At 36.8% G+C, this 13,284-nt stretch overlaps 1 protein-coding gene across 1 annotated transcript in view; it reads right to left on the bottom strand.

The window, feature by feature from the left end:
* Window positions 1-474: 474 nt before the first annotated feature.
* LOC145995274 (phospholipase B1, membrane-associated-like) overlaps window positions 475-13,284 on the bottom strand; it is a 33,922-nt gene continuing 21,112 nt past the window's right edge. The window contains exons 4-8 of the mRNA XM_083131860.1: window positions 9,171-9,397; window positions 7,194-7,350; window positions 5,396-5,553; window positions 1,448-1,592; window positions 475-776 (exon numbers count right to left, since the gene is read on the bottom strand). Coding sequence (XP_082987986.1) covers window positions 619-776; window positions 1,448-1,592; window positions 5,396-5,553; window positions 7,194-7,350; window positions 9,171-9,397 — 845 coding nt within the window. The 3' untranslated portion in view covers window positions 475-618. The remainder of the gene's footprint in view (window positions 777-1,447; window positions 1,593-5,395; window positions 5,554-7,193; window positions 7,351-9,170; window positions 9,398-13,284) is intronic.

The raw sequence follows: 13,284 nt of genomic DNA, 5'->3' as shown, positions 1-13,284 counted from the left end.
TTGGCTGATCGTGATGAGTGATCACATAAAATTGATGAAGGAACACTCACAAAGAACACCTATTCCAAGGCTGGGATTCAAACCCGGGACCCCTGGCGTCGTAGTGCGATATGCTAACTACCCCGCCACGGAGGTCAGCGATGCATCAAAATACGCAGAGAAATGCATCAAAGTGTAGTTTTCCCCAGCTACCTTTTCGTGTGATGACATAAAAGTATCTACGTATCTTCTATTGAACATTAGACACCAGGATTTCAATGAAAGAAAAAGAAAATAAATGTGTTAACCGATGCACCAAAATGCATAAATAATTATTTGATGCATTTCGAGTTGTGTGTGTAAGCACGAAAAACATTGTAGGAAAGAGGTTGTATCGAGATAGCTCCAAGATCCACCGACAGATTTAGGTTGATAATACAGAAAAGGAAGCAACTTTTGTATTAACTTGAGATTTTATTAGATTGATATAGTGAAAAATGCACACACAATAATTAATAAATAAATATACAACGTTGAGTCCGAGACTAGAGTATGTTACACTGTGTCTAAAACATCCGAAATATTTGAGGTCCCAGAAAGCCATCTCTTCTCTCGTGTCTTCTGGAGTTGCTCCACAGTTCATCGTAATGTCAGCCTTCTCCTTCTGGAATTGGCCTTGGTGAAGAAGTAGGGACTGTCCCTCGTGGGACAGAGGAAGCGGCTGAACTCCAGCTGCACCCAGTGCTTCGTCTTGTTCCCCACGGGCTCCAGCATGTTGTTCCACAGGGAATTTGCAGCTGCGGATAAAATATTCACATCATTTATAGCTTTGGAAGTAATTCCATGCTAGTCCACAGTCAGTTAATCAATATGTGCTTCTGTGAGGACTATCGAACAGTGTTGCCACACGGCAACTGTTACGAACAGGAGTAGGCCATTTGACCTACAAATTAAAATATTAGTTTAAAAGTACAATTGAAGGGCTCAGGTGTAAAACATGGTAAGTGACAGTTTGGTCATTTCAGAGTTCATTAAGAAAAAAGGTTGAGAAGTTATACTGTAGATAAATTGTTTTCGTGTTGTGTTTACCAATTTCACAAGGCTTCACTGAGTCAAATGTAAATTGTATGACATGGCAATTGCACTTGAAAATTCAAGGATGGCACATTTTACTTAATATATAATTTTATGCATATCCGACAGAAACGTTCGCTAATATAAAGAAACGAAATTTTGGGGAAAAAATATCATCGAAAAATCGAGGTCCCTAGTTATTAGGGTTTCAACAATGGAAGGGTCAGTGGACATTAACGCTCTTAGACCACAATTTTACCAGTCAAGGTAGTGAGGTTTTGTAGATGCTGAGTTTAGAATATAGAAATTTAAACATGAAAAGTACAATATAATCAAACATTGTTCGATAGCTTCTTACTCTGCACTTTGAATTAACAGTGAAACGTTTGCATACCTCTGGCGTTTCCCTTTTGGCTGTAGTGGAAGCAGTCGATGGCAAATACATCGTTTTCGGGTATTCTGCCTTCAAACATTGACAATGTAAAAGGCTGCAGGACAACTGCAAAATCATCCTTCATATCGTATCGTCCACTTTCCACCTACAAGAAGAAGTACGTCAATGTTGAATGGGGAAAAAAGTTGATGGTGCTTATATAACAACATAATAGGGATGTACGAAGACTAGGCGAGACTTGAAACATTCTCGTTTCGAGTTTAAGTATCGATAGGACACCGAGGCCAAGAGAGGCATTTACTACCACTTATGTCTAAGGTTTTAGAACGCATAGTTAAAGAAAAATTAGTAGACCATCTGATGTTACATGACCACTATTCTCCACATCAATCAAGCTTCAGGAAACAGCACACTACAGGAACTACTTTAGTTAGCGTTGTTGATGACATAGCCAAGGGGATGGATAATGGTAAAATTTCGTTCCTGGTCCTTGATTACACCAAGTCATTTGACTCCATAAAACCACAGCCTCTTGGCAGAGAAATTGAAATCTATCGGTATAAAAGATAAAGAACTGTTATGGTTTCGGTTTTATTTAACGAACAGGCAACACCGTGTAAAATTAGTACATGAGAATAAGTGGTGCATGTCTAAATGGCTTGATATCAAACAAGGAGTACCACAATGAAGTATTCTAGGACCTATCCTCTTTTCCCTATACATCAAAGACTTTAATGATGCACTAAAACACTGCAAATACCACCAGTATGCGGACGACACACAAATATATATACAAACACCATTAAGAAACAATGCAATGGCCCTAGAAGCATTGCAACAGGACCACAATTCAATATCTAAATGGTTTGAATGTAATGCACTCAAGTTAATCCATCTAAGTCTTACATCTTAACTCTAGGTACAACGAGTAACCTCAAAAAGTTAGAACAATTAAAACTCCCCCTCCCTACACTGAATAATTACAAAATACAGAAAGTAGAAACAGCACTCAACCTCGGCATATTATTGGACGAGAATCTACATTGGGGTTCTCATGTCACACACATAATTAAAAACTCGATAGCCAAACTGAAATAACTTTTCCATTCAAACATATGGTAAGCAAAGAAACGAAAACTCACCTAGTCAACACACTTGTAATGCCAAAAATTGATTATGCTTTCCCGTATTTATAAACATCAACAGTACCCTAAATTACAAGCTACAGAAACTTCAAAACAGTTGCATAAGATTTATATTGAATGTCAGAAGAAGAAGAGAACATACGTATTTCCCCGTACTTACAGGAACTTAATTGGTTAAAAGTCAAAAATAGGAGAACATTTTTGACATTGTCGTTATTGTACAGGATCCTGAACAATAAGGAACCAAGATATTTATATGATCAAATTGCTCCGTACAGGAAGAAAGGAAAACAAATTAACCTTCGTCCAAAAACACAATTCACGATTCCTGTACACAGAACAACATTCCATGGAAATTCTTTCATAGTTACTGCAATAAAAGAATGGAATGATCTCCCCCCACCACTGACCTCAGGAGAACTCCACCCTGCAACACACAAAATAAAATTAAAGAAGCATCTACTGTCCAAACAATAGTGTCTGGATTTGTCTTTTCTGTAACGAATGGGAATGAGGTATTGGTTTTGGTTTTAGTTTTTTCTCTGTAGTACTTGTATTCTATTTGTGGTTTTAGATTTAACTCTGTACCTTCAGTACATTAATTGTTTACATTATCAGTATGAATGTGCCCGCGAGGCCGAAACACACCCTCAATAAAGACGACATTATTTTTTTTTATTATTATTATTATTATTATTATTATTATTATTATTATTATTATTATTATTATCATTATTATAACTTACTGCTATTTTACTATTTCATTATTTTATTATTATTATTATTATTATTACTATTTTTACTTCTGGAGACGAGATCTGGTATAGTCTTGTCTTCTCAGTAACGAAGCTTGCCTTAATCTTGTCGAAGTTCGAAGATCTCTCTTTTCTTAGGTTTCCTATTGATACTTACAACCCAGTCTCCTTGTATCAGTCATGACTCGAGATTCGAAGATATATGTGAGGACAAACCTGAGCAAATCTGCGTGCGGTGTGAACTTTCCGGCTGCACACTTCACCTCAAGGACAGTAAGCAGCAGGAGAGTGGTGGAGCCACTTGCGTTGAAAGGTAAAAATACTGCATGGGAATGCACCCTTATTTTCGTGCAATCGCCTTTCCTTTCTTCTGCCATAATTACAATGCCACCCTGCAATGTTACCCACGAATCAGAAGTGAGGTTTCGCACTGCACAAACGCGACCGTCGAAGCATCTTTCCTGCTAAATCCTTACCTTCTTACAACGCTACAGTACCGCCGCTCGCTCTGCAGTCCACACGTGCATACGATGGCGGTCTCACGAATACGGCGGATCGACCAGGCCTGAATAATGATGTAAAAATTGGTTCTTAAAAGAAAAGTTTCAAAGTTCAAAAGGTTGACTAATCGGGATTGGACCTAGAGTTTAAAGTGGGATTCGAATTACTATGCAATGTGACTCCTCCAAGTAGTGGACACTGGTTCTATTGATTAAAAGACGAGAGCTTTATCACCACTGTATTAGGATGGCCCATTTCATCAGCTGTATCTAATCGTTATTCACCTTCAGCGTTATGATTTTAACCCTTAGACACTAGGATGTTTATCTTGCCTACTATTACTAGGATATGTAAATTTTCACACCTGTATTTTTTTTAAAAATTTTGTAGTGTATGTGAACTCTAAATCTTCTGCAAGAAATTGTAGCCATTCGAGAAACTGTTTTATAACATTTTTTACCCTCATGGCTATATTTTTTTGTCAAAATATATATTTTTGTAACATTCATGTACTTCAGTTTTAAAAATTTTAACCTTTTGTTAGAAGTTGAAAGATGAAGTACAATATATTATAAATTTGTTTTATGGAATTGCATTTACACTCTTGCAACTCTTAATAATCAAAAGCTTTCAGAAAAAGTTTAATCTTAAGTGCTACAGATAGTTTCGTCTATAGTTTTTGCATTGTCCTCTTTCATATGATCGTCTTCAGAATCAACAAATTTTGGAATTCCTCCTCATCCACGTTTTTTATCATGTGAATTCAACATATCTACCAAAATCATACATATTTCAAAATCAGACAGCTTCCTTATATGCCATTGTCGTCCATTAAATCTATAAATATGGGAAAATTTTGTAACGAGAAAATAATACAGTGTTAATAGTGTGGGTGAAAATTCACCCCCTCATCCTCCCACAAAGCACAGTCAAAACTATAGCACTATTCCAGAATCTTACTCTTCACTGAAGCCTCTTGAGAATACCCTAGAAACCTGTGTAAAAATGCTGTTATCTTGTAGAAATTTTTACATATATTACGGCTGAACCGATGTATTGGTATCGGAAAGTATCGCTTGGAATTTATTTACCGATATCAGCCGATTATCTAATTATCCTGGAAACGATTAAAAATTCGATCTTTTTTTATTTTTTTTAACAGTTTTGCTTGAAAAGATGGGTTATGTGATCACCTGCCAGTTTTAGCAGGAGCAACTACTATTACTACAGATCGAAACTGCAATTTAATATTCTGATGTAATTCTTGAATATTTGAAAGCAAAATTCTTGGTAAATTGATGCTTATAATTGGAGTACATTAATTACACATTAATAGCTATTGATCAGTATTTTGAACAACTTTCAATTATTACAATTTTCAGGTATCGGTATCTGTATCGGTGGGAATCGGTAAGAATATCGGTATCGGTTCAGACCTACAAAATATCACTGGGAGAATTTTCACCCATCCCAGTGTTTAAGGGTTAAAGATGAAGAAAAGCGAAATAAAGCAAGAAACATAAACAAAAAGAAATACAAATTCTTACCAATTCCCTTTCTGCGTCCCAGTAAGCTTGCTGCATCATCTTCGTCCTTTCCACCTTCTGCCTTTCGTTGGCCCCTCCGATCAAACAGGAGCACTCGGTTCCCTGCAACAAGTAGCACCTCCGGGGTCTGTTCCTGATGTCCTTGTAAACCACTACGTCTTCATAATAAAGATACAATACACAAAGGTCTTGTTTATATCCATACACCGTACTACAGTGCATAAGAAACGAGTTATGTACAATTTAGATCTATGTACGAATACATTGAGTTCTAAAAAAGGAAATCTGTTTATTTTAAATAACTATACCGCTAGTAGCGTGCATAGACGCTACTGCTTCCAATTAAGCAAATTATCTTGTTTTTCCTGAGTTTTGGAGAGTTTTGGCATGCTTATAAATATCCAAACTACTGAAATTATATTCTAAAGAAAATACTACCTACATAAAAATTGTGTTCAAATATTTCAATCAAAATGCACTACTCGTTAAATTATAGAATGAAATCATGAATTGAATAGATTATTTTATATGAAACAATGTATGTTCACTACAGCGTCAAAATTCAATCAAAATATGCACAAAACAGAATTATACGTAATTATTGGTTATAATGAAAAATTACTACTTTGATGGGCAAAGTTGAAATTTTTAAGGTTATGTCCTCTGTTAATTGGTGTTTTCTTTTTTCAAGTCATGACCCTCACATTGCAGAAAACAAAATTAGTCAACATGGTGATGGGGAATTCATCTGCTTTTGCCGTCGACTATACCAAGGCTTAATGCTGTGTGGAGACAAAGTGTTCCGCTGATACATCGTTCTAAAGTTTCTTTGTGTTTGGATGACTGATTCTGATTAGTGGTAATGTCATAGGCTTGTAAACTCACGTTTGATACCCGGTGGAGATATATAATGGTTCGGATCCCACTTTAAAATTTATGTCTCGATTAACCTATCTATGCATAAAGTGGACTTAAAAAAACTTCAGCAGATTCTGATTTGATAGACATCTAAGAGGAGTGTACAGGGACTTCTCGAGTTGATTGCTATGCGAAACACCGCTAAGTTGCTATCCTCAGAAATTTCAGAGTTGTTGGGGGCTAAAATGCGCTAGACTTCCGAGAAACAGCCCACACATTCATCTGCTGATGGGATAAAAATTGAAATCTTCCCTGAAAGAACATCAGCTCTGTTTATTCCTTAATAGAAATCGTCTGAATCCAGCAGTTCTATATTCTAATCATTCATATAACTCTGTAAATAATAAAAACAATGAAAGGTGACCCCTTGGCTTGAATTTTCGAAAATAATTGATCCGAAGTCTTTAGCTAAATAGGAACCATAGCACAACAAAATTTTCACCAATCACTTATTTTTATTACTTTCAAAATATCAGATAATTTATAGGACCCATTCTCCTGGAAGCTATAATCTCTAGGCAATCCCAGGCACCTGTCAAACTAGTGTTGAGAATGAGAAAGATATATAAATCCTGTCCCCTCCCCGCTTCCCCAAGAAAAGGTACCATATACTCTCATACTGTCATAAACTAACTCATGCTCTAGTTTACCTGGTGTACAAAATATTTTCAGAATATTACAAAACTTATTCGACACGAAAGGCATTTTTGAAATGCGATGTCGATTCACACCTCCTAACTTTCGATTTTGCAGAAAATTTTCGAAATCTAAAATCAACCCGAATTTTTTACCTCTTTCACATTGCTGGCAATAGACGACAAACATCCCACAGTTACAGTATGATTTTTTATTGTACGAGTAAATTCGTGGCAATACGTACCAAATACATGAACCAAGTTAACCAACGTCCTTGGAAAATGCTCTTGAAGGTAATCCAAGGTCTTCTCTAAGTGGTATTTATGGTTTTCTGCGTTCTGGTGAGGTTCCTTGCACTGGTAGGTGCACAAGTCGTTCACACCGATGTTGATGCTGATCACCTATGCGAAACAAGGAAACTGATTAAACACACGGTGTTAATTTTGCTATGTTTTCAATTGAGAGCATTATGAATCTAATAAAGTAAGAATTAGAACTTGATTTAACTTTTCGACAAGGAATGGAAGCTCCGTATACGACATTTCCGACGACGTCATTTACGACACTAAGGCAAAAACTGTTTTTTCCCGTCATAAGCGACACCGCTTGTATATTCCCCTACGATTTCTAATTTGTTTACCAGAATTAGCGACATTTGCGTACGTGCAGAGCAATAGCGTCTCTGAAGAAAGTATTTCCCGAGGCTCAAATCAGTGGTTGTAATTATAACTTTTACCAATGTTTGTGGCGAAAGGTGCAGGAGTTGGGACTGACAAACTATTACAAAACAGATCCAGACGTGCGGCTGTGTATAAGAATGTGTGCAGCTCTGGCTTACCTCCCTGTGGCTGACGTCGATGATAGATGGCTGTGTGATGGAAGATGCGCCAAACCACGACATATTGAGAAAATGTTTGGATTATTTCGTTGAACAGTGAATGAACAACTCTGTTTTCGACATTTCCAGTGGAACTTCTCCCAACAGCGGCACAGGACTAACAACGCAGTCGAGGGATGGGACCATACAGTTAATCTATTGACGGAAAAGTCAAGTCCTAACGTGTACCAATTAGTGAAGACTTTAAGATTAGAAGCTGTGTACAACGACTAGTTATGTGAGAGGAGGGCCTTGAATCTTAAAGGGAAACGGAGACGACGTCAGTACATTACATTAGATGAGAGAATACAAAGAGCGTTTGCCGACTATGAAATGCATAGAGATCTTAAGCGCTTTTTGAGGAGAAATTATAATGAAAATAGTGAAATGTTGGTTCAACTACAAGAGAAACGACGCATTCTACATTTCTACATTGACATGGGATTGCAGTCTGCTCCTATACTGACAAGGGATCTAAAAAATCCGTCATTGACAAAGGATAAATACATCCAGCTTTTAAACACCCAGCTTCCATGATGCTGTCAGTCCTAAGCCTGGATAAAGTGTGACGGGAAGCTATTTACACTTTGTGTCGCAACTGTCATGGAATATATTTTCCATACAGTGTCGCATATGACGGCAGAAATGCTAGTGTCGCATACGACGGTGTTGCAAAAGTCGTGGATTCACGTAACGGTGACGTGTTATTTTTGGAGGTAAGGCAAAGATGCGGTGTTTCTTTTGGAAGAAACGTAACGGTAATGTGTTACTTTTGAAGGCAAAGTGAAGATAATGCGTTACTTTTGGAAGCAACGTGACAGCGACGTGTTATTTTTGGAAGCAACGTGTTATTTTAAGAAGGAACGTAACGGTGACGTGTTACTTTATGAGTCAAGAGTAAAGATAACGCGTTACTTTTTTGGTAACTTACCCAATTTTGACTTCAATGTAAAACAGTATTGTAGAAAATGCACACTATGCAATGAATGTTATTGTGTTAATGAATCACTAAGTTAATTTACATTATGAACAAGGGAGAGAAATTTACTGCTCTGCCAAGACGATATAAACCCTCTGACTCTCGTCGAATTTTCAACACTAAGCAAGCTAAAAGAATTTGGGCGATGCATTTAACACCTCGCCGTCACCTTTATTCACTGCCAAGTGTTTCTATAAGCACAGAAAGCAGACATGTAATATTTAACGTTTTTGAATTTCTGGAGAACGAAGCAAGGGAGGGGAACTATGAATATGAAACAAATGACTGTCCACTTGAGTTCAAGAATTGGCCAGGGTCTCTTTCTCTTCTTGGTACGACTGTTGCTGCTACCAATGGGCTCTTACCTTCCAATCTCTCTGGAAATCCACCCTCGAATCGCTGACCATTCTTCTCTTGAGGATCGTGGCTTCGTATGGCAAATCATCATCCGGGACACCGTTCACTGCCACGTTGAACTTCGCCTTCCTCGAATACGAAAACGATGATCCAGTGGCGTATCCGTACACGTTGGGGTTGTATAGCTTCAAGATGTTCGGGAGCGTCAGGTATTTCCTCCAAGTCCTTTCGCCGCCTGCAACCAAACATTACAACTTGAGTGTCAATGTTCAGATCGTGCTATATCTTAGCATTTTTATAAACTTTCTCTTATTATTTGACTTGTAAACTCAGGGATACGGCCATGGTACTCTCAAGATTATGTTATGGTGCACAGAGAGTCCTGTGGGTGTCGGCACTGGACTATAGTTTCGTTTTAAGTTCATGTTCAGGAAGTGCAATCGGAACTGGATCCACAGTTTAAAATGGTTTCCGAACTACTATGTACCTCCACCGGGTATCAAAGCCAAGACCTGTTGATTACACTGCTACCACTACGCTACTCTTGGAGGAACTGCTGAACTATTAATGCCATCATGTATAAGAATATTCACAAGACAATAGAGTAAAGACATGGGAAATATCTCATGTTGATGAGTCGTGTATTTTCCGTTTAGCCTAATGGCTTATACGGTAATATGATTTTTGAGGGGTGTAAGGTATGGCCCTTTCCAAAGACACCCAACCCTCCTTCCAGGTAATACACCCTCGACTGCGTTTTAAAGGCCTTCGGCGTCTGGACTCCCAGCCAGTAAAAATCCTTTGTGGGGCCTGTATTGCGTCGTCCCTATATGTTTCGCCCTTCATCCATTTCATCTTATCATCATTCATCCTCATCATCGCAATTAGCCAAAAGTGGCAGAAAATCGAAGTAAATAAAATAAATCAACAATAAATCAATGATTTTTGACCCAACAATCATCTTAAGCAGACAATTGTTCCTGTTTCGTCTATTTTCCATTTCGCCTAATTTAAGCTGAAAGGGAAATATTTCAAATGAGGGAAATTTAAGGAAACTTGTATCAGACAATCTCTGTTATACATGACGGTCAGGGTAAACACCAACACATTTGAAACACATTCTTAATAAGAACATAAATTGAAAGATGAAATTTGTCTCCAGAAAGTAATATATTTACAAAATCATACGTAACGGTAATGTAATACCGCTATAGCCTTAGGTTAGGTTTAGTCATATTAGTCAATATCGTTCGTCGAGTTATATTTTTAAAATCTGTGCCGAACGAAGTGTACTATTATTTACATACATGAATATGCTTCTCCGCTGCCTGTTCGTTCATTCGAGCAACAAGTCGTTTAGTTGCAATTATTGCTTGCTAGTAGTAGGAGAGTGGGCACGAGCGATCACCTCCCCCCCCCAAATCTAACAATTTCAAAGTGAGCTCGCATAGTGTAATTTAACTGAAAATTATGATTTTACCTGATTTTCCAAGTGTAAAAAACTGAAAATTTGTTTTACCCAAGAGCTCAAATTTCAATTTTATTGTATAAAAATTCTAAGATTTAGATAATTTCCCCTATGACTTCCAATTTTTACGTAACACCCACGCACACCTACACCCACACCCATTTACTTCCGGTCCACTTCCGGTCTACTTGACAGACACCTGTGGGTTTTTCCAGTTTTTTTTTTTTAAGTATATAAGTACAGTAATTTTGCCGATTCAAACTCATACTTGGTACGAGGCCTATTATTTTTATTAATTTAAGCACAATGGAAAACCTATTTTGACGATGTTTTTGTCGATTTTATACTATTGCAAATCTGTGATTTTTTCATCTCATACTTGGTACGAGTGTCATAATTTATTTCGAGTTAAAGTACGTAACACCTACACCCACCCACACCTACACACACCTACACTTACACCCACACCTACACCCACGCACACCTATTGCAACTTTGTGATTTTTACTTCATACTTGGTACGAGGACTATTATTTTTATTAATTTAAGCACAGTGGTAAACCTATTTTGACGATGTTTTTGTCGATTTTATAGTATTGCAACTCTGTGATTTTTCATCTCGTATTTCGTACGAGTGTCATAATTTTTTTCGAGTTAAATTACGCAACATTACGATGGCTCGTAAGGTAAACTATTGTGCAATGTTTACGCAACAAGTTATTACACAGACCCGTATCTAGCGTATTGTTGGTTATGACGTAATGGGTGTCTTCTGATTGACTTACTGTTTCGGATGTTTTTATCCGCGCTTAGGTTACTTAAAGGGTTTTCGCATTACAGATCAGTTAGTATGGTAAGAGTGTTTGAAGAGTATGGATGTGTTGTTGCAGTGTTAAAAGTTAAGTATTTAATTTATTTTAAAGCTACATACTATTTATTATTTTAAGTTTTAAAAAAAGTGTATCAAGTGATTTTTTTCATAGTAATTTCGATCAGATTGAGTTTTGATGTGATCAGATGTTACTTGTTCTCTCTGGAAATTCTGTATACATAACGGAGCTGAAACTTTTATTGTAATAGCTACAATTATTTTATTTTGAAGGTGGTTCAAGTTGTTTTTCACACAGATTGAATTTGAATGAATTTGTATTTGTATTGAATTTTGTATTTTTTCCCGAGAAAATTTATATATAAATACCAGAGCTGAAAAAAAATATTATAATTATAACAACTGTTTTTTCTAAGTTACATTCTATCAACTATCGTAAGTTTAAAAGTGGTTTTTTTTCTAGTAAATAGAATCTTATTGAATTTTGACTTGATTGTGTGTTTTGTATTTTTCCCCGAGAAAATTTATATATAAATACCGATAAACTTCTATTTAAATACACCTCGTGAAAATGACAACTCGCATAACCGATTTACCACTCGAACTGCTGCACAAGATTTTTGCGTACATATTCGACGGAAGTGAGGATGTCGCGAGGCTCGTCGACTTAAGCAAAATAGCGCCTGAATTTCGTCCACCGTGAGAGATGATTTTTATTGACAATCTTCGCAAAATAAGCGGTATGAAAAACTTGCAGAATCCCGATTCTCTTTTTCGGGCTGCAGGCAAAAAGTTGGCCGATAGGATGGACGAGCTTCATGAGGCGAGGGCAGGAAGGAGACGATATACGGACGATTGGTATGAGTCAAACGCGGAAACAGACAGCATCATCACACAACTCATCGCATTGACTGAGGCGGGAACTTTCTTCCTGTCACGTAAATTGTGTTGATTGGTTCGCTAAGGGGAATTTCCCGATTAGTAAATTGAGGTTATAAATATAATATATTCTTACTACTTACGTGCGTCTAGTTTTTTTACACCACAGATAAACGGTTACATAGTGCAACATTAACTCGTCTATTTTGTTGATTTGGTGTTTGCATGTGTAGTACTACGTTCTGGAACGGTGTAGTGTGTGGTGTATGGTTACATGGTGCGAGCTAACTAAACAAATGAATGTTTAAAACAGAGGCAATTGTTGAATTTTTTGAACTTGAATACAGCTATTCGTCTATTTGGTTGAACACAGTTCTACTGCACTTGCCTGGCGCTGGGATGCACCTGCACTCCACCATATGTCTAAAAGTGTAGCAAACTAGACGGGGCTAATAATTTCTTAATTGCAATCATTTTTCCAAAGAAGGTGACTTGAGTTTATGGATGTTTTTAGAGTTTTAACACAAACACACAGCGTAAATTTATTCTTTTAGTGTTTAATTGATTAAATTGCTTTTTTTTACTTCGTTTTTTTGACCCTTGCTGCGACTGTTGTATATTTAAAGAAGGTAGGGAACATGTTTTTAAGAGGTAGGGATATAATTGATCAAGATAGAGATTGTGTGAAAAGAGAAAATGTGTAAGCAGGGGATAAGGAATAATATGTGCTTAGAGGCTAAAAACTAAGTGATAACAACTTGTTTGAACCAGTTTTCCAAATTCAAACACTTAGAAGTAATACTAACAAGTGAAAATGATATTAAAAAGGAAATGAAAGGAAGGCTTAATTCATGTTATTTTTCTCTGTCTTCTTGTTTCACATTTAAGGAATTAAAAAATTTTAAAAATGTATATATAGATCTTGCTTAGGATAAGGATAAATTGA

Source organism: Lepisma saccharinum, chromosome 11, assembly GCF_977018435.1.
Source record: "Lepisma saccharinum chromosome 11, izLepSacc3.1, whole genome shotgun sequence".
Classification (NCBI taxonomy): Eukaryota; Metazoa; Arthropoda; class Insecta; order Zygentoma; family Lepismatidae; genus Lepisma; species Lepisma saccharinum.
Note: the sequence above shows the minus strand (reverse complement) of the source record. Positions and strands in the feature narration are given on the sequence as shown.